Source organism: Oryzias latipes, chromosome 5 (assembly GCF_053564925.1).
Source record: "Oryzias latipes strain Hd-rR chromosome 5, Olatipes_Hd-rR_3.1".
NCBI lineage: Eukaryota > Metazoa > Chordata > Actinopteri > Beloniformes > Adrianichthyidae > Oryzias > Oryzias latipes.
The window spans coordinates 10,203,013-10,223,735 of NC_136241.1; the positions used below are offsets into that span (position 1 = coordinate 10,203,013).

At 39.3% G+C, this 20,723-nt stretch overlaps 3 protein-coding genes and 1 long non-coding RNA gene across 5 annotated transcripts in view; 2 read left to right on the forward strand and 2 right to left on the reverse strand.

Annotated features, from left to right (window-relative positions):
- Positions 1 to 1,562, reverse strand: part of foxj3 (forkhead box J3) — an 84,462-nt gene extending 82,900 nt beyond the window's left edge. Inside the window, exon 1 of one of the 2 annotated variants that reach the window (XM_023954861.2) lies at positions 1,289 to 1,562. The gene's annotated coding sequence lies outside the window, so the exon portion shown is untranslated. The remainder of the gene's footprint in view (positions 1 to 1,288) is intronic. The other variant, XM_078947054.1, reaches the window with a different exon arrangement.
- Positions 1,563 to 5,551: 3,989 nt separating this feature from the next.
- On the forward strand, positions 5,552 to 6,938 carry LOC111947421 (uncharacterized). Its single transcript, XR_002873257.2, has 4 exons — positions 5,552 to 5,727; positions 6,280 to 6,457; positions 6,587 to 6,681; positions 6,839 to 6,938. It is a non-coding gene; the product is annotated as an uncharacterized LOC111947421 (long non-coding RNA).
- Positions 6,939 to 9,425: 2,487 nt separating this feature from the next.
- On the forward strand, positions 9,426 to 12,065 carry ppcs (phosphopantothenoylcysteine synthetase). Its single transcript, XM_004068632.4, has 4 exons — positions 9,426 to 9,558; positions 10,314 to 10,850; positions 10,932 to 11,035; positions 11,641 to 12,065. The coding sequence occupies exons 2-4, from the start codon at positions 10,316 to 10,318 to the stop codon at positions 11,965 to 11,967; spliced, it is 966 nt and encodes a 321-aa protein (XP_004068680.1). The 5' UTR covers positions 9,426 to 9,558; positions 10,314 to 10,315; the 3' UTR covers positions 11,968 to 12,065.
- Positions 12,066 to 12,139: 74 nt separating this feature from the next.
- On the reverse strand, positions 12,140 to 20,567 carry utp3 (UTP3 small subunit processome component). Its single transcript, XM_023954862.2, has 16 exons — positions 20,408 to 20,567; positions 20,130 to 20,217; positions 19,605 to 19,661; positions 18,722 to 18,778; positions 18,549 to 18,648; positions 18,391 to 18,459; positions 18,175 to 18,296; positions 17,775 to 17,927; positions 17,610 to 17,681; positions 15,906 to 15,946; positions 15,733 to 15,829; positions 14,636 to 14,767; positions 14,140 to 14,276; positions 13,994 to 14,060; positions 12,452 to 12,559; positions 12,140 to 12,348 (listed from the first exon to the last, which is right to left on the reverse strand). Exons 1-16 carry the CDS (start codon positions 20,422 to 20,424, stop codon positions 12,259 to 12,261), a joined length of 1,407 nt encoding a protein of 468 aa, XP_023810630.1. The 5' UTR covers positions 20,425 to 20,567; the 3' UTR covers positions 12,140 to 12,258.
- Between the last annotated feature and the right edge of the window lie 156 nt (positions 20,568 to 20,723).

Sequence of the window (20,723 nt, forward strand, 5' to 3'; positions counted from 1 at the left end):
AGGATGGGTGATTAAGAAGCAAACCAGTTCTGACCTTTGATTATGGGTGCTGACTAACATTGTGGGTATTTCGTTAGCTCAAATAAAGTTCATCAAAGTAGAAATGCCAGAGTTAAGTTGATATTAGTCATAAAATTCGCCCTTTGGTTGCTTGGTTTATTGCAAATTAAAAATCAAGCTTGATAGAGTCTGACGACTAACTAATAATCTAGTAGCTGATAATCCTTCTAATTAAAAACGAGCAGCAGAATATTGATCAGTAAATGACAGGAAATTACTGGTCTGAACAAAAAAAAAACAAAACACAAAAAAGAGTAAAAAATAAAAGGTTTTATAAAGGCGTTCTGGAGGAAAGTAATGAAAGCTGAGGTAGAAAAATCTAACACCTGTCCAGCTTAATGTGGCAACAAGTATAGGACATGAGCTCTATAATATAAGGGCTGAAAAGTGCTAATAAATCATGAATGCAAACAAAGCTACTACCTTGAACCGCGGATCAGACATAACACCAACCATGCCTCCTTAAGACATTCAACGAAGCTGCACCGCAGACATTCTCCAAATCAGAATCCATTGAATTGTTGTGCACTTGTTGACTGTTCAGCCAATGAACCCGCGACCAAAGGCGCAAAATTCCTCGTTTTTACAGAGAAGGGTGGGACATTTTCTGGAGGAATTCATTAGCCACAAGAGAAACAGACGACTGACAGACGAGAGAACAAACCGCAACAGCTGTGAGTCCGAGCACGAAAGAACGCTAAATGACACTGACTGGGCTCTCAAACACACTCCCCCCCACCTAATGCTGGACACAACGCCTGACATACCAAACAGCTAGCTAACGATAGCAGTGAGAGGTTCGGGATAGGTCGTTAAAATGCACCTCATGCTAGGAACGCACGCGCTACATTATAACTTAAGAAAGCGCCAAAACCGCACAGCTGAAGTCAACAGGCTACCCGGGCTGGCTAGCTAGCTGTCAAAGTTGCCCTGTCAGTTGTCACCGGTTGCACAGCGGTGCTAGCAGGCTAATGCCAGAGCTGTCAACTTGGGAGAGTTACAGCAGCGCGTCCAGAGTGTACAAACGCTGACCACGGTAAACGCTGGCTGGGTGGGAGGAAAAATGTCCCTGTACGCCCTGCAACACTGAACGGAAAACTGTCACCGTGGGCCTGTTCACTAGGCTCAAGCCCCAGAACTTCAGTGCAGTTCACTTCCCCGTAAAAGTCGTCCATTTCGTGGGCCTGAGTTCAACTTCCACGGCATGCCCGTGTAGTAGCTCACTTACTGGATGGAAGCTGTTGACGGTGTCTCTCCTTATTCCTCACTGTAGTTTCAGAGTAAGTGTCTCCAGCTCCTTTACTTTCCTCTTCTTGTGAAGCGTGTCCTCCAAGGAGTGTCCTGCTCTCTTGTCGTTGTTTTCCTATGCAAAGCGATTTGCCGTAGCCTCGCCGGTGTGCCTGCGGTGCGGTGGCGTACCTCCTCAGTTTTACTCCGCCTTCTCCCGTTCGCCTTTCTCTCGGCGGCTGAGCCAACATCCGGGAATCTCCCCAGTTTGGGTAAAGTGCCCGGAACTACTTTCAGATTTGAAGGTTCCCCTTCTCCCCACCCATGTCTTTCACCACGCCTGCCGCCACAGAAACTAGAGCGGTGAGATGCCTCGCCCGCAGGAGAAGCAGCGTCTTTACATCACAATGCTTTATTAAGAAAACTATCAATAATACTCGCTTTTTAAGATACGATTTTCCTTTGTAAGATAGTGTGATTAAAAAAATAAGAAGAACCAAAATTTTCGTTCTTGAAGAAAAATAGAAGTTAGGTTTTGACCAATAAAGCGTCACCTGTTGTAAATGCTTGGTTACTTCAAATATATTAATAACATAAATTCAAAAGCCAATAAGTAATTCAGTAAGGCTTTGCGCATGCTGATGTGACACAATTTGTTTTTCTTTGCATATTGTTTTGATGAATTTTATTTACATTTGTCAAACAGTAACCTTTGTGACAGCCAATAGTTTTTTTTTAAATATAAGTATAAGTAATCGTAAAATGAAATGAAGGTTTAAAAAAGCAAATTAAAAAAGATTTTCTTTAAGCATTATTTTTAACTCAATAAAATACATAGGTCTATCCATACTGTGAAATGTAGATTTTATATAAATTCTAAAAAATATATTATCACAAGAATTGGCCCAATGTATAGCCTAATCAAACATAAATAAATTAATAATAAAATACAACATCAAACAACTACATAATTGGTTAATATTTAGAATATCTTAATTGAGTCCCACAATTTATAGGCAAAGTCTTTACTGTCTACTTTAAGGTGATTTTTATCTATTTAAAAGGGCATTGCTTTAAGGACAATTTTTATACAACGATTTTTTTTATTTTTTTTTTGCTCGGTGATTGTCCATCATTAACATTACATCACATCCAGGATCTCCATGTCGTCCACAGAGTAGTGCAACAGCGCCTCTTGTGGTTTCATTCTTGCTACTGCCAGTCAGAAACCTAAAAATTGATAAGTGGATTTTTTGCTCCAAATTTACGGAAGATGTTTTGTTTTTACAGAATTTGTCAATTAGCACTGAAAAGCGTAAACAGAAATTTCTACATGGTAAATTGCCGACTTTTATGAATCCCCTTTTTGTATAATCAGAGTTGCAGTTATGTTGGTAACTGTTTAATCTCGTTTGCCTAACTAATATTTTTGTGGTCTTTTTTAGGCTTCTTTGAAAAATTTTAATAACATCCGCCTCCTTAAAATGCTTTGATGAAATTTGATCAAATTATAACAAAGTTATCGCAATTGTTAAGCCTTTACAAAATGAAAAGTCTTTTCACATTTCCCATTGTTGTCATTCTTTTTCTAATTTTTTCATTGAAGGTTTTTTTTAATTAAATTGGTACGCAGAAACCGTTGGAACAATATGAGAGAAGAATTAGTCTCAGAAACAGGTTTGGTGCTTCAAGTAGATCTATTCACAATAGACACCAGCTTTTAAAAACCTTCACAAACATTTCAGACATGTCAGAATTTCCATGAACACATTTACAGAAGGCACAACATGACATTTAAACAATTTAAAACCACTTTTCATTCTGTGACACAAACACATTGACATTGACACATTAACCTGACAAACAGTACAAAGCCTTAACTTAAAGCCTTTAAGAAACATGCACAGCTTTGCAATTTGTGTTAAATGCATTCTGGGTAGTCTTGGGATTTGTGTAGCTTTGGAAGTTGCATTGAATGAATATTGTGAGGCGGTGTTGTGGTACTTTCACGACAGGAATAAAAACAATCAAATAAAAATGAATCCACATTAATCTGTTCATGGAGTGTACACTTCATTTTCCTGAGTGTTCTCTGTGAATATTATTTTCATCTTTTCTTACATTGACTGCAGATTGGAAGGGTTGGCCATTTTCAAAGCTAGTTTTTCAAAGATATGTTGTCTAAATGGTAGTGTTTTACCCGTGTGATCTTAACACAATTGAATTGTTTTAATTCCTCGTTTTAAATTCAAATAATATGAGAGATGGGTAATAACAAGCATCCATGTGCAGCCAGCCCATCTAAAAGCCTTATCAATAGGGATATGAAGCATTACCAAACAGAAAGACTGAGACCATCTGTGCATAAATATGCTACTTAAAGACAGCAAGCAGCTGCCCAGTGTTGTGCCAAGTTTATAAGACAAATACAGGATTCTTAGAGGTGTTGTCGGTGCACTTTGTCTTCTCTGCACAGGGAAATGCAGTCAAGCAGGATGAACACCCAGCTCTGCAAGAAGCATCCAAGTTCCCAAGAGGACATTTTCTAGAATAAAGAAATAGAATACTGCATAGAGCTGCACGATATGAGGAAAACTCGCGATTAGTGATCAATATTGAAATAACTTGCGATAAATGAACAAATGGCAAAAACAACAAAAACATTTCCATTTCACTGCAAAAGTTTAATTTAAAGAAGAGTCAAAATACCTTAAATTATTCTCCAAATGACCTCGTCTAATTACCAGGGCAACATCTACCATAAAAGCTCCATCCGCTTGGTCAACAACGTGAGGGGCTCCATCTGATTGGTCAACTGGATAATGGGATTTATTCAATTAATTAAATAGTTCAAGTTGCCATAAGATTCTTTTAGCACATTTAAGATTCACCATTTATTGCGATTTTCGCTGACTTTTGCGATAAGGATATTGCACAGCCTGAAATCGCGATAACGATAAATTTGCGATTAATTTTGCAGGCCTAATACTGCAAAATGCATGTTTGCAGCAAAAATGCATTTAGCTTTTATAATTTATTTTCTATATTTTTGTCATGTCTGTGACTGACCCTGCAGAACGTTGGTGGCCTCTGTGCTCCTCAGCATCCTCCTCTACCAGCCACAATCTCTTTCACTTTATTATGAGACGATTGAAAGTTCATTGAAGAAAAAATAAATTAGAGCACACATCCACTTCAAACCAGTATGAAGCAATATTGAGAGCTGCAATTGCCAACAATCACTGTCACAGTAGCATGTAAACTCAGATTTCACTGCATGAAAACTAAATCAGAGAGGTTAGAAGGTCCAGTCCTTTATTTACAAAGAACACTGACCTCCAGCAGACAGACAGTGACCAGCTGTTTGCACCACATTCAACAACAACTTATATTAAACTCAGATACACATTTACCACTCAGTCAAACCAAAGTAGGTGGGATCTAATAAACTTCTAAAAAAAATAACCAACCAGACGGATCCAAACTTTGTTAGTGCTTGCATCTTCAAGCTTCCCGCTTAAGTTCAGTTTCTAAGAAGGTCCTTTCTGTTCTGTATTGTTCTTTGTGCAGGCACATGGTCTTCTACAATGCAAGGTTGCATTCTGCTTTGAAGGCTCATTTACTTCAAAGCTGTGGTTTCCAGAATGTTGGATCTCAGCTTTTGACCACAGTTTTCTTTGTGTTTACAGTCTTGAGCAGCATTTTCACCTGAAAGAACTGAAACGAGTCCGGCCCTGTGATGTCACAGAATATTGACTAGAGTTCATAATAGTAAATGCTCTCCAGAGTCAGGCAAAGGACTAATGCAGGATCCAGAGTGGCTCTCTAAATTGTGTGCCTGGAGCTAAGATGATGCCATGTGACAGCACTACCACCTTAAGACTGGATGGAAAAACTCGTTCTGAATTAATACCAGCTGATATGTAGCTCACCTGATAGGTAGTCTTGCCATAACATCACTGAGTCATGGACAGTGTGATGAAAAGAGAGGAAAGTCCAACTGCAGAATTGACTTTATCGGACTGCAACTGCTTTGCTACTGTTCCACAGCCAGAACCAGAACCACACTTCTGCTCCAACTGGTTTTAAAGGTTCAACCCCATGTTCTGGTCTCGTCTATAGGGGTGTGAACCATTGGCTATGATGGAGACTGCTTCTACGTCAGCTGTGGAAGAGGTGGCAGCTCTCAGGAGCTCAGTGAATAGACCTTTTTCGCAAAAACCGGAAGTACGTCATCAACGTGTAAACCTAGTTCCGGTTTGTGCTTCGCTGGCGGAGGAATGGCAGAGCCTAGAGTGTTTTCGAAGAGCCTGAGTTGTGTTCCGAAGTTCACCAGCACCGATGTGATGAAGAGTGTGAAGATGCAATCGTCCACTAAAGGAAACAAATTGGACATGGGATATAAATTCGTCCACGAAGAGTTTATCCACCATTACCAAGGTAAGCTTCAGCTAGCTTTAGCCATAGCCGCATCACCGGTAACTCTGTGTGTTTACGTCAACTGTAAATCCTGGTGTTATTAATTTGTAATATAAGGCATCGCAGTGAATATGTTGTGTGTATGTTTAAGTGAAAAGGCATGAGATTAACATAACACCCAAAAATTTGGTGAAGCTGTAAATAAGAAATGTTAAGTTGCCCGTATGCGTGTTCATTTTGCTGCGGTTGCGGCACTTTCTTCACTTACTAGTATTATTTTTCTGAAAGTATGGTGAGCAGAAGTCCTCTTTTCCTGGACATGTCCTCTCTTTTGATACTTATATAATAAAATAACATTGAACATAGATGAAATGTAATTATATTTGCTTCATGTATGCAGCTCTGAACACCAATTACTCTCGATGAAATATCTCACAAACTCACTTCACTCCTCTTTTTTACAAACTCAAATCTGGTCACCCTATTGACAGTTATAGTTTCATGTCATTCTGAACATTGATGTAGCAACATAAGTATGTCCTAATTTTAACCTATATAATTTATTGTGTCTAGATATCACTGGACGCAGAAAGTGCCAACCTGAAAGCTTTCGTCTGCAGTTGTGTGGCTGCTAAAGGATTTTGCAATCACATAGTTGCCATCCTGTTCCAGACCGCACATTATTCACAGCTGGGTCTGCAGGCTGCTCCACCCCCCTGGCCTGCACGAGTGGCTTGCAAAGATGGCACAGGTGGGTTTGTGATCATATTGTCATTATTTTTTAAGAACGTATGTGTATCCATAACAACTCTAAATTATTATAAAAACACCCCAAGTAGTTACTACAGACTTTAATTGCTTTCTGCCTTTTACTTATAAGGGAATCCATCCTGAACCGGTTAGTGAGCTGGTGGTGCAAAAACCCAAAACAGTTGGCAGGGACGGTCAGAGGTCCACACTGTAAAAGGCATACAGGTGATTAACTTTTTGTTGCTTTGTGAGCAAGTTAAGTTTTTTTTTTTTTTAATCTTATGACTAACCAAATTATGGTTACAGCAGATATAATGAATTAAATTGAAATGTAGTTATGCACTTATGTCTAACTTTTGTGTGTTGTGTTTCTCTTGTGTAGGACCACAGCCAGATCCATATGATGGCATCTGGAAGCAGATTATGCCAGGTGCAGCCCCACCCTCTCATGGTTGTGTTGGATGGGTTTCTGAGATGGAATGAAAGAGAACTTGGATATATATTGTGGCAAATGCATGAATGCATACCTTAAATTACACTTATCTTGTCTTTAACAATCAGTTCAGCCTTCTGTCTTACTGTTGATCTGTAATGTTATTTTTTATTGTAAATGTTTGATGTTATTTGCATACCAAAAAATTAAACGAGGCACAATTTTGACCAAAATTGTTTTATTTGTTCATCTAATTTTTTTGTGTAGTCAGTCACATTTCAACAGAAAAACATTACGAATATAACAATTATATTTAATTAGATTTTAAGAATATGTGGAAACACTAAATTTTTCCATACTATTTGCACATTATACATTATTTACATACCAAACATTAATTCACTCTTCAAAACAAAAAAGTCCATGATAATTTGCCAAAACACGGCGGTTAAGCCAGATCTGATTCACACTGCCCATCAGTGTGAGCGGCACAGAGAGTTCCTGATGTGAAAGGACTTTATCCTACTGATCACTCTTTCCACCATAATTCTGAGGCGGGCCATGGCTGCGGTTTGTTCTGTTTCCTCCTTGCTGAATTGAGTTGAAAGCTTAAAAGGTGGAATGATGATCTTAGATCCAATGTCAGTTAGGAGGTCTTGAACGAGGAACTTTTGTCCGCCATGACATCGTCTCCTGGCTCCAGCAAAGGAACTTGGCTTCTAAGTCATGGATGTAATCCAAAGCCTCATCCAGAGCACCTGTGAAGATAAAGAAATTAAAAATCAGTCTTAATATATTTATTCTACCTTTTAACACAACACAGTAATCATGTTTTGAAAAGTATGTTAAGTATTTAATTACAAATACATTTCATTTATTTTTGTTAAGGAAATTACAAAATGACAAAATGCTCAAAAGTGATTAAATACATGTAATTAAAATAGGTGAGAGCATGAACATCTTTTATTATAAATATTAATTTGTTCAGGTAGAAATGCATGTATCCAATAACGGTACACATAGTTGACTAACGTTAACCAAACACATTATGAACAACCTTACCTGCAGGTGGGTGTGTCACGTAGTCGTGATCCATCTTTACTGTCTTAGCTTAGCCACCATGTCGCTAGTATCTTCACAGCTTAGCTGCATAGCCTGACGTTTGAGGTTCTGTCATATTCTGACTCCCTTCTCAAAGGATCAGTAAAGTTGTTCCAAGGGAAAATACTCGGGGCAACACCACTCTTCAGGCGACGAACGACGCAGCCGCACCACAATCCCGGAGCGAAGTTAGTAAGTGCCGGCAGCAGAGGGTGCTACCTGTGTTTACATTAAAACTATGCCCTTCATCTCTTCGGATCGCCTATATCCATTTGGGTTTCAGGTTTGGATCCACAGGAAAATAATGAAATGAAAGGTAAGGCTGTTTTTGGTTGGAAGACGAACAGCCTGGAACGCAACAGAGACTGCAACTCTTCGACTCTGCCATTCTTCATATCTGCTGCTACGCTAACAGGAAGTTGTTTTACACGTCATTGACGTATTTCCGGTCGAAAAATGCGGAAGTGTGAAAAAGGTCTATTCCAGTGAATTCCAGTGAGAGGACGAACCTGTGGAACAAGTCCAGAATTATATAAGTTCAAAATGATGATGAAATAACAACAACAACAACAATAATAATAATAATAAAACAACGACTTTAACTCAGCTGGATGGTTTCAAAAATGAACCTGCTTTTAGATAATAACGGGTTAAAATAATAGACAAATAAAAATACTTTGATAAATTTACCCCAAGCAGGGACTGATCAGAAAACGGAGTGGGAGAGAGGGTTGCTTACATGAAGATAATTTATAGTTAAAAAATAACTGAGCATATTTTTGATTTCGTGTTGACTATTGTATTTTAGTAGTAAACATTTTAAATTATATTTCATGTGATTAAAAGTGTTTTTCCCCAGCTTTGTAGCGCCCCCTGGAGGCCACAGCGTCCTTTTGCACTTTCTCATGAAAGTAATCCATGGAGCAGCCGGCTCTGTTTGTCTATCCCGAGTTAATCCGGTGAAATTTATGATGGGTTTCAAAACTTTGATATGCCCTCCCTCCCCCTCTTTTTTTAAAAAAGAAAAAGAAAGTAACTGGGCATTGATAAGATGATAAGAAATACGTGTAAAAAATATTTTTAAAATGGTTCTAAACACAGAAATAACTAAGATTTTGGAGAAGAAAAGAAAATATTTCAAAGTGTAAAATGTATTTTATAATATTATCCCCCTATCTAATTAAGGCTGAACAATGTGGGTATATTTATTTATTTAGAATATTTTTATTATTATTATAAGTATTATTATTATTACTATTATTATTATTATGTCTGCTTATTTACCAGTTTATGACATTCTTAGAGCCACCTACTCTCTAATCACTGCTAAGATTTCTTTTACTTTTAAATTTTTTTACATTTTTCTTGTATTTGAATTGTTAATGGTGATGCTGGTTCAGAGCTAATTTAAAGCTAATGCAGTTCCTGTAGTACCACATACCACCACAGACGGCGCTGTCGCGTTGTGTCGTTTCAATAGAGACCGCAGAGTTCGGGCGCTCTTTACTTTCAGGAAGTTGCTGTCAGAGGGACTGCGTTATTAGGGAAAGCGCTCTGCAGCTTTGTCTGTAAGTATGATGACGGACCATATTTCAGTCTCTTTGTCTGGAATGGTATTACGGTGCCTCGTTTCTTGTCAAATACCAGACAATGTAACGTTTTTGCCTTTTGTTCACAGAGAAATAAATATTGCTACCTTCCTCAATCTAACCCGCCTCTCCTGCCAACTCAACCTTTAGCATAAAGAAATTTCGCATTTTCTGCAAAATATTAAGCTCGACAAAACTGCTCATTTGTATTTTTGCGACGTTTGAAGATAAACCAATTCCTGGTTAGCAGCTTCTGTTAGAAACATTTGCTGTTCTGGTGGATTTCAGCAGATAAACACTCATTTATGAGTATGGGATTTTCAAAATAAAAGGAACATCAACATTAAACCATATGTGAATTGTTCCACAAGCTTTTGATTTTTGTTTAGTTATTATTATTGATCTGTCTACTTATGTAGACTTGAAGCATGTAAATCTTTGGGGAACCATAAAGCCTGGTCAAAGCTAAATTCCAATCCTTTTAAGATTTTCTTAGAACTGGAAAAAGCTTTTCAAGCGCAGAAATGATCCTAATATCTAATCCATAATATTTATTATAAGGACACTAATTTTTGTTTTACAAAGATGAGAAAATAATAAAATTTTCCATAACATTTTAACCTTTTCCCCTACATAGTAGTTAATAAAATAAGTTTAGAGCTACCACATGCTGCATTACGTCTGTAAACACATGTACCTCGTACTCTTTTCTTGATCGTGTCCTCTCTCCTCAGAAATGGCTGAACCCAGAGGATCTTCCATAGATGGGAAGCTGGCGGAAGAATTTGCTGCTCCCTCCCATGTTGATGAGGTGAAGGAGAAGATGTCTGCCTTCGCCAGGCGTCACGCAGACGCAGGTCGGCGGGTGGTTCTCATCACATCAGGAGGCACCAAGGTTCCCCTCGAGTCGCGTACGGTGCGATTCCTGGATAACTTCAGCAGCGGCAGACGAGGAGCCTCATCGGCAGAGTACTTCATAGACTCCGGCTACGCTGTCATTTTCCTGCACAGGCATCGCTCTCTCTACCCCTACACACGAATGTTTCTACCCGTCAACCTGTTAGAGGCTCTGCAGTTCAGAGGTGGAGAAGGAGCCTCTGGAAACACCGGTGAAGTGGTGGTTAACCAGCAGCTGCTCCCAAACGTCGGCAAAGTACTGAAGAGGTATAATGAAGTGAAAGAAGGAGGACTCCTGCTGCCCATCGAGTTCAACACTCTGTCAGAGTACCTGCATTTGCTCAAAGCTGCAGCACAGGAGCTCAGCTCAATAGGTGCAGAACAGCAGCTGCCGGCTGAGCGTAGGTTGGTGTTTGATCCACAACGTCATCTGAAACTTTTCCCCTTCGTTTTAGGATCTTTGGCCATGTTCTACTTGGCTGCTGCTGTGTCTGATTTCTACATCCCTGCATCAGAGATGCCTGAGCACAAAATCCAGTCTTCCAACGGTCCTCTTCAGGTAAGTGAAATATGACGACTACCCAGAATGCCACAGTGAGGAATTGGGATTCTGAAGCCACAACAAAAAGTATCTTCATCACTGACTAAATATGAGAACTGGACAGAGCGAGTGCGACGTCACCCAGAGAAAATGGTTAACTTTAGGCTCCCACCAAATAAACTCTATTCAGTTGCCTTTTTTTTTTTTACTGTCAGTAAGCAGTGATTGGTCCAAAATCTGTCAAATGTTTTGAACATGCAACATGGAGGCCAACCGGCAGCGCCTACATTTATTGAGTCATTTGACCGGCCAGAAAAAATATCACGAAAAAAAAATTAGGATTAGCAAAAACTAAAAAAGGCACCAGAGCAAGAATGGTTAGTCTGAGCAATAGAATGACTGAATAATGGCTGTAGAAGTCAATAGGATTTTGGCTTCTTGGAACCAGCAGGTACTTCCTGTTTGGAACGCGATGGAGGAAGGGTCACTCGGTCCAGTCCTGCTAAAATAAACAAATAACCTAACGCACCAACACCTCATGACCCAATTCTCCTGCTGCTTGTCGGCAGATAAATGCTCTCATCTTTTTAAGTTAAAAACCAAATGTTTTCTGTCTCTTGCAGCTCAGCATGAAAATGGTCCCAAAGATTCTGTCCCCTCTGGTCAAGGACTGGGCCCCTAAAGCGTTTGTCATCTCCTTCAAGCTAGAGACTGATGCATCCATCCTGCTTGACAAGGCTCGACGGGCTCTGGACGCTTACAGGCACCAAGCAGTTGTGGCCAACATACTGGACTCCAGACGGGGTCACGTGGTGGTCGTGACCCCCGACACTCAGACCGAGCTGACCCTCAATGAAGAGGACGCCAAGAATGAGGTGGAAATCGAGGAGAAGATCGTCAGCAACCTGATATTTGCTCATACAAAGTTCATAAACCAACCAATCGGCTGACGGACGGGTTTAGTCTGTGCTGCTGATCGATCCTGCTTCAGTTTGTCCTTTATTTCTCTGATTCCAGAAGCTTTGCAATTAAACAAAATGCCTTCGTTTATCTGCTTTTCATTTATGTCTAGATTGTTTGAGAAATGATGTCATCTTTGCAAATAGACATCGTTTAAAATAATGGATTTGAAAACCTTTTATTCAAACTGGAAAAAGGTCAACAATTTACAAATGTGAAAATCAAAAGTCCTTTTTAATGTCATGGTAAGGAACGGTGGCAGACGAGCACGCAGCTCCTGGTTACTTGAGCTTGGTGCTCTTCTTGACACCGGCACGAATACCTGACATCTCGCCGCTGTAGCGCTGCTCCTCTCGTCGGACATCTCGGACCTGGCAAACACGAACAGCATCATGTCTCATTACACCAGGGACTTCTAAATACTTCTATAGAGTTTATGATGCATAAACACGGGTTTATTAATGGAGCCCGAACCTGGCCCTTTCTGCGGATCTTGGCCCGTCTGAACTTCTCTCTGTGCTTGACTCTGGGATTTCGGTCAATCTTCTTCCTCTTCGGCGTCAGCCCTTTGTTCTTTGCCATCTGAAAGTTTCAGTCCACATTCATGCTTTCAGTTACATGGAAACAGTTGAAGGATACACACTGAGATCTCTGTTAGATTTAAGTCTACGACCCTTGAGAAAACTTTGTAAATGTGCCGCATTCAATTTATGCCCAGCTAAGAACTACTTTGATGCACTGTGACTCTTGTTTTTGTTACACTCAAAAGGAAAGAGATTTGAAAAAAAGAATATTTAAGTCCTTAAATAAAAAGATACAGCCAGAGATTTTTCAATGACTGTTTAACAACTGAGAAACCGTAAAAAAATCTGTCACTTCTGCGAATCGAATCCTTGTACAACCACAGCAGATTTATAAGCTATCTGCGTTTACATTCTTTTATACCATGGTCCGGGTGAATGCTTGATTCTGATTGGCTGTTGGGTGTGGATTAAAAAATGATGATGCACACCTAAAAAAGAAGATCCGGTCACATAGCTTATATGTTCTATATCACTGCGCTGGCTTCTTTAAAACAAAACAAGCGGTAAGAGGTGAACTTTCCCTCTGAACTGATGCTTTATTTAACTTATCGTGACGATCAGCATATACATCGCTGATCGCTACTAAAAACTGTTTGAATGTTTATTTTCTTTTGTAAGTGGCGTGGTATAAGCGGGATGACGGCCGACTTTGAAGGCCATTATCCCACTAGTACCATAGTCACATACAAAATATATAAATATTCGACCAGTTTTTAGTACTTTATTCGTATTATTTTTTCGGTTTGGAACGCTTTTTTCACAAAAAGCGGACTATTTGTTACGTGGTGTGTGCGACTTTGCCGGCGCAGACCTCGAGGAAAGCGATATCTATGCTGATCGTTGTGAAAAATAAAGCATCAGTTCAGAGAGAAAGTTCACCTCTTACCGCTTGTTTATGTTCAGTTGATGAAGCTAAAGTTTGTTTTAAAGAAGCCGGTGCAGTGATACAAAACATTTAAGCTACGTGACCAGAACTTCTTTTTTAGGCGTGCGATTTTCACTGTGGTGTATCACGTTTTAATACACACACAGCAGCCAATCAGAATCGAGTATTCACCCGGACCATGGTATAATTTCTGACAATGCACACCATCATCCCGTACTTAACCACCGTAGCTCTTTAACCACTGAGGAAATTAACGTTATTCCAGTGGATTGTGAAGTGGGGGGGGAAGCGGCTTTGCGCTGATTTTCTCCATGTCAGAATCAGCCGCATCACAGTGAGCCCATAAACGGTCCAAGATTTACAGTCTGATTTATTGCTGGTGTCCTCTCTGGTGTTAAATGTACTGTTTTTGCTCCTACGAATACCTATTTTGTACCAATAAAAGTAATCTACGAGGCCTTCCAAACCCAATCTTTTGTTAGGAATCCTGAATGGATATTGATATATCCCCAAAGGGATGAAGACTTTGTAGTTGCTCCTCAGTACCTGGTAAGTGATTCCTCTCTTGTTGTCTGGATCCAGCTGCTCCTCATCGCTGTACTTCTCCTCAAACCTGCATTAAATATCCCATTTATTAGACGTCCGTTCATTCTGATAACAAGCCACACACCAAAGACTCCAGTCGTTCTTACTCTTCAGCTTCCGGACGACTGTTTTTTCTCTTCAATTTCGTACGTTTCTCCATTTCTCTATAGAAATTCAAAGCAGCCTCTTCATCCAGGTCGGAGTCGGAGTCGTCTTCAGCCTCAGGCACCGTTTCATCAGAGTCCTGCATCATCAGAAGATCATCAGCTGTCAAACACCAGCAACAGCCTCCACACATGTGAGGTTTCTCTGGGTCTGTCCGTGTATCCATCTTTCCATGATCAGTGAAAAAAACGGAATCTCAAGAAAGTAAAAAGACCCTCGTTTCAAGAAAAAAATGTCTTATTTTCCGTCTTTCAAGAAAAATAATCTTATCAAGAAAGTTTTTGAATGGAAAAATAATCTTGGTATTCGTTCTTTTTTTTCTATTGCCATATTTTATTGCTTATTTAAAGAAAATCTGCCAATAGGATAAGAATTTCTGACTTATTTCTTAGGGGTTCTGGCTTTTGCCGTGAACAGGTTATCTGTAGGGCTCCTTACCTTTTTTTCTTTATCAGGGACTTTGGTTTTCTTGTCTTCTGCTGGTCTGTTGGTGGTTTCCTGATCGCCAGACAGCAGTTTACGAAACTCAGGTGAGAGCCGCGCATCCACTGGGCGTAGATCATTGATGAGCTGCAGGCGTGGAGAGGCCAGAGAGAAGGAAAAGCTGTAGATGCTCATCATTGTAAGGTCTGATTATTTTCTGATTATTTATTATTGGATTACTATCCTTCTCTTAATACATCAATGTTAAAATAGCTTATTAATTCAATTCAATTCAATTTTATTTGTAGAGCCAAAAATCACAACAACAGTCGCCTCGATGGGCTTTGAAGTAAAACATGAACTCAAAAGGATCATGAATACAAAGAGTTCAATAGAAAAATACTAAAATGAACTAACAAACTGACTAAGCTATACTGGCATCCCTGCCCTTAGACCCCCCTTCGCGGTAAGGAAAAACTCCTAAAAAAACGGATTCGGGGAAAAAAACGAAGAAACCTCAGGGGTGCCCACATGAAGGTGGGATCCTCCCCCAGGACGGACAGGCGATTTACCAGAACTCGTAGAGAAGAATTAACTTATCAAACTCTACAACTACATATTTAAAGTTCAGCAGACAAGCTTCATCCAGCCGTGGTTGGGGGGACAGTCAGGGGCGCGAGTCGAGCCAGAGACAGGAACCACAGCCAGGTGTAGGAGCAGGAGCATTAAGCATTAAGCAATTTAAAAAACTAACTATGAGGGACAGTCACTGTAGCTGAAAAAAAAAGGTTTTCTGCTTCTAGACATGACGGTCTTTTTGCTCTGCTGTGGCTGCTATGGTGAATCACAGCATTACGACTTTACTGTGGATGTGCAGCACAAACAATTGTGTTAAAACAGTGAAATGTGCGGCTGTAAAAACCACTGACTGTAACGGATGATGGGCTTTCATGTCATAGATACAGTGTCATTGGGATCTCACCTACATTTATAAGTCCATCATTAGCTCCTTTCTTTATTCCTGTAACTACTTGCTTCTCAAACTCAGACTGAACTTGACATGACAAGTATGAATGATCAACGTTTGCCGCGTCAGCGCAGCGAGGGCTTACATTTCTGTAGGTGAGCAGACGTTCGATCACGGGGTGGTTGTGTGCAGGGATCCGCTTTGCCTTAAGCACCAGGTAGAAGCTGATGTTTGTGCAGTAACTGCATGGGAGACAGCAGGGATTCATTCACAGACTGAACGGCACCATTCTGTCATTTCAGTCAGATCACAACCTACTTGAGATAAAGCTGCTGTTTAGTCACAAGGTAGTCAGCACCCTACGGAAAACAAGATAAGAGGGTTTAGTTTCACACATTATCCAGATATATGGACGTATGGATCACAGCGACAGTCTCCTATAGGATGAATTACTAATAACAGTCGGAGAGTTTGTGTATTTAAGCTACAGGATACAATTTCTTACACATAGTCAGAGCAATGAATATCTGGTCTTGAAATTACATGGTTTAAATGTAGCCTTATTTATATTGACCCCAAAGATGACTGTTTTAAAACATTTACGTTCAAAGATATCAAATCAAATATGTTCAAATCAGCTGCATGAACCCATAAACTGTCAAACTCTGTTTCTCACTGACACAAATAAAACTTCCCACTCAGGAAAGCTGGGATCAGATTACAAATGCTCGGCTAGTTAGTTGGCATGTAGCCTTCGAATGTAAAGCGACTGCTAAAGAGTATGTTAATAAAAGACAAGTCCTGAATATTATCATTCCTATTCGACCCTAAACTACTATATCAGCTGGCTGTCTGTCTACAAGGCAGCCAGCTGCACGAATGCCCGCATGACAAGCAAAAGAGCTCTGCGGCGGAGCTAGGAGCAATGTGAATCGTATGGCAAAGCAGCAAACCTAGGTATCTTAAATCTTATGATATTTTTCTTACATTCATTGAGACAATAATAAATTGATCATTCTTGTTTTTCTATTTCCTTTCTTGAACGAATGTGGGTCACAGAAACACGGAAGTTACTGCTGAAAGCGGCTTTTGCGGCCTGACAGAGAGCATATCCGTGTTTATGAATGACTTATGACGTGAATAATTATTGCGTTTGCACAAATTAATTATTGCGTTCGCACAAATTAATGATTTCGAGGGAACAAAATAGTATCTCGAGGGAACGGAATATTATTTCGTGCGAACAATATAATTTGTGGGAACGAGATATATTTTAGTTTTTTAATGTCAGGACACGGGCTCCGTACGATAGATTTCAGGATATTATACCGGAGCACATTTACTTTTTTTTATTAAAAGTATGACTTGGAAAAAACTCTACCTGAATATTAATACGCCTTTCACTGTAATAAAATGTTAAAATTCATTTTATTTAATAATAATACTAGTAAGCACTGCAACTGGATCTCATATACAAGTTGCTTTTACTCAAGCAAATTCATAGTGCTTTTATTTTGGTAACTTCAAATATATTTGTTCTTAAAGGGAACAGTCAACATTGTCTGATTTCCACAACAAAATATTTCTAAGTGTAAGAAAAAAACTAGAATGAAAGTTCTCTGACCAAAAAGGTTCTAAAAGTTTGATTGAGGAAATAAAGCGACAGTATTTTATCTCGATACAAATGTCGCCAAATAAAATATCGCTAAATTAATTTTTTCCCCACACCCCTAGTGAACAGATGGATGCTGAATAGTAGGGGCAGGCTTACTCTGCACCAGCGGTCTCACCCACAACTCAGGTAAATTTCTAATGAACCACTGCTGCTCTGCAGAAACTATGTCCCAGAAAGACCACACCATTTCTTTATTTTGGCCAAAAACAGCATAATCATAAAATAAAATATCATTGGGAATGCTTTGAAAAAAGGTCAGATATGACTGGAGTGGGACTTTAAGCCTTGCAGGAGCTTGACTAATTCCTAAATAAGGGTGGATGTACAGTTTTTTCAGGCGTCCTCACCTTTCCTGCAGGGATTTTTCCTTTCTTGACCATCTGCACAAGAGGCTGCAGCTCACTTTTCAGCTCACTAAGCTGAACACACAGAAAACCAGGAAACACAGTTTAACACACCTATAGAGGATCTGCAGGAAACAGGGATTTGCTGCGGCGCTCAGCAGAGTTTACCTTCGCCTTAAAGTCTTGAATGAGTTCAAGTAACTCGGGCGATTCTTTCTTCAGCAGTTTCATTTTTTCTTTGTGGGACATCTGCTTCAGGTCTTTCTCAATCCTCTCCTGCTTTTCAACCGCCTCGGCTTTGTCCTCTTCCTCAGCAAACGCCTGTGTGTATGTAAGTAACAAAAAACACAGAAGACAAGTCATTAGGAATGGATGGATGGAAAAATGTTGTGAATAAGCTAAATACAAAACTCCGTGGGAAATATTAAAGCCTGAAAAGAGTGAAAAATAAAATTCTGATTGCTAAGAAGAAGAATATTTAAAATAATGACATTATTTTTTTAAAAATATTGCATTACGTTGTATCAAAATGTAACTTTCTATACCTAAGATGTGAGTTTAAAAGTACCTGAAAGAGGTTAAGGTCATAATCCTCCTCGCTCAGATTTGCTGCTAAACGTTTCTGGATGTTTATGGCCTCCTCCTCTTCCTCCTGCTCTTCCGCCTCCAACTCTTCATTAGTTTTTCCCTCTGCAATGATATTCAAGTGTTGCTCAAACCACAGTTTCTGATGCAAGTGTTGGGAGAAATAAAAACTAAAAAACGATGAGATGGTAAGTCTTACTGCTGACGACGTAATCCGAGTCGTAGAACATTTTCTTTTTGGTGCCCCACGCCAGTTCATTAGGAAGATCTGCACATGACAAAGTTAAGTGAGTTGAATAGGTGTGGCTAACAGTTAAATATATATATATATATATATAAATAAATAAAAAAACATGCCTTCATCCTTTTTCCCATCTAGATCACTCTCCATATCCGTCTCTTCTTCTTCCTCCTCCTCCTCTTCAGACTCTGAATCATCCAGGGGCATGACTTCCTCCTTCAGGATTCAAATGTCGGAATTCAGCCTGGAACTCCGTAATCTAAAGTGAAATCCAAACGAAGGCTCATACCTCATCATCCAGGTCGTCTTCGTCGCTCTCCATCTGGACGCCTCGGGCCAGAAGGTTCTGCAGCAAAATGTGGGAACAGGTTACATGACTGAGGCTCCGGGGCCACATGTGGCTCTTTTGACCCTCCACTGTGGCCCTCAGGTGAAAGAAAAATGAAAACGTAAGTAGTTAAGTGAATAACAGTAAACTAAGTAAAACTTTATTTAACCCAGTTGAATAAAGTTCAAGGACTGGTGCAACTAAAACATTTGGACAGGTTTCTGTCTGCCATGTACCACAGAAAATCAACTGACGGTCAGTAAGCACATCCATTCTTAAGGCACACCGGATTATAATGTTTTTTTTTCTCTATATTTGAACAACTTCAAGTATTTTACGTGTGCCATATGGGTCAAAAAAGTACATTCAGGGTAATTTAAATAGCTCTGATTTAATTTTTGCTTAGTTACATTTACACATTTCTAGCTGAGATTCATCACAAACAGTAAAATAAAGAGTTTTTATGGTATTTTTCCACTGCTGACATTACACTACTACATTTGCTGCATTCAGACGATCTTATGGGACACTGGGTTTCTTTCTTTTTTTCAAAGGAAGTCCTGTAAACCTCTGGCTAAAGTTATAAACTACTTCATATTTAAAAAAAAAAGCATTTATACATATATATATATATTTATTTATTTCCTTCTTCTTTATATTAAAAAAAAATTATTTTAATTTTAATCATCACAGTAACAATAGCATGAATACGAGTCTGTCTTCTTTTTCCCAAAGGGTGCTATAAGACTCTGTGGGCTGCTCTCAGGGGGAAAATCAACCCGTATGGCTTTGCTCTTTAAGTGTTAGAGTTAGAAATACAATCACCAAACTGAGGAGAACTTACGGCGATCTTCTCATCGTGGAATTCATCGATCTTGTCTTTTGTGAACTGGGACGACGTCTGTAAGACAAATCACACAACAGTTGTGTTTCTTTGTCCCCCCAGATGATGATTTAAATACACAGATGCTCCCATGACGGTAAAATTAGTCGTACTTAATATAAATACACGTAAAGTCCCTTATGAAAAATATGACAACTGGCTTTCATGCAACAAAGATATGCCTCTCGTCTTTCCCACTCTCACAACTAACTTTGAGGTTTTATTCACAGTTTTAGATGTAAAAAAAACATAATAAAGCGGATTAATTGGTCTTCTAAAAATAGGGTAAATATTGTACTCAAATAAAGGATATCATCATACATGATGTATGTATGTGTGATGAATATGTAATTCAGAAATCAGACAATGATCAGATGTTTTTGGAGTAAACAAAATCAGGCTGAGTGATGGGAGATACGTCATCAGATGCCCAGTGATAAACAAGCACATGCAAGATGATCTTAATGTAAAGAAATGCTGCTTTACCTTATCAGGCGCTGGCATATCACTGTATGCTCTGGGGTCATCTTCATCATACTGTTCGCTCTTCCTGGGCTTCCGCACTTTGATGTTACTACAAAATAAAATGCATTCATGTCTTTCTGTTGGATTTGCGTCCACTTTTAAAACGACATGTTTTGCTGAACCTATTTCAACTGATGCTTTTCTGACTCACAGATACTTTTGATGGTTGGGAAAACGAAGGAACAGACAGGGAAACACGCGAGCTACTAGCAAAGCCTACACCACGTAAACCAACTCACCGTTTTGCTCGCACCATGATGGTAAAGAAAACGACGAAAAAGATAAATACGAAAAGTTAGAGAAAAAAATATTCAGTTTCTTCCACTGAAAAACCACTGACCAACGCTGATCATGGTAACCATGTGTTTCAGAGACCAGTTCTGTAGGTCGAGTAAACTTGTTAGCGCCATCTAATGGACGGGAGGGTAATAGAATAGAATAGAATAGAATAGAATAGAATAGAATAGAATAGAATAGAATAGAATAGAATAGAATAGAATAGAATAGAATAGAATAGAATAAAATAGAGTTCAATTCAATTTTATTTGTATAGCC

Coding starts and splice junctions, on each gene's coding strand:
- ppcs (XM_004068632.4), top strand. CDS start 10,316: ATGGCTGAACCCAGAGGATCTTCCATAGATGGGAAGCTGGCGGAAGAA. Junction 10,851..10,931: donor ACAGGAGCTCAGCTCAATAG/GTGCAGAACAGC, acceptor CCTTCGTTTTAG/GATCTTTGGCCATGTTCTAC. Junction 11,036..11,640: donor CTTCCAACGGTCCTCTTCAG/GTAAGTGAAATA, acceptor TGTCTCTTGCAG/CTCAGCATGAAAATGGTCCC.
- utp3 (XM_023954862.2), bottom strand. Junction 19,662..20,129: donor ATATGCCAGCGCCTGATAAG/GTAAAGCAGCAT, acceptor TTTGTCTTACAG/ACGTCGTCCCAGTTCACAAA. Junction 18,460..18,548: donor AGATGGGAAAAAGGATGAAG/GCATGTTTTTTT, acceptor TGTCATGTGCAG/ATCTTCCTAATGAACTGGCG.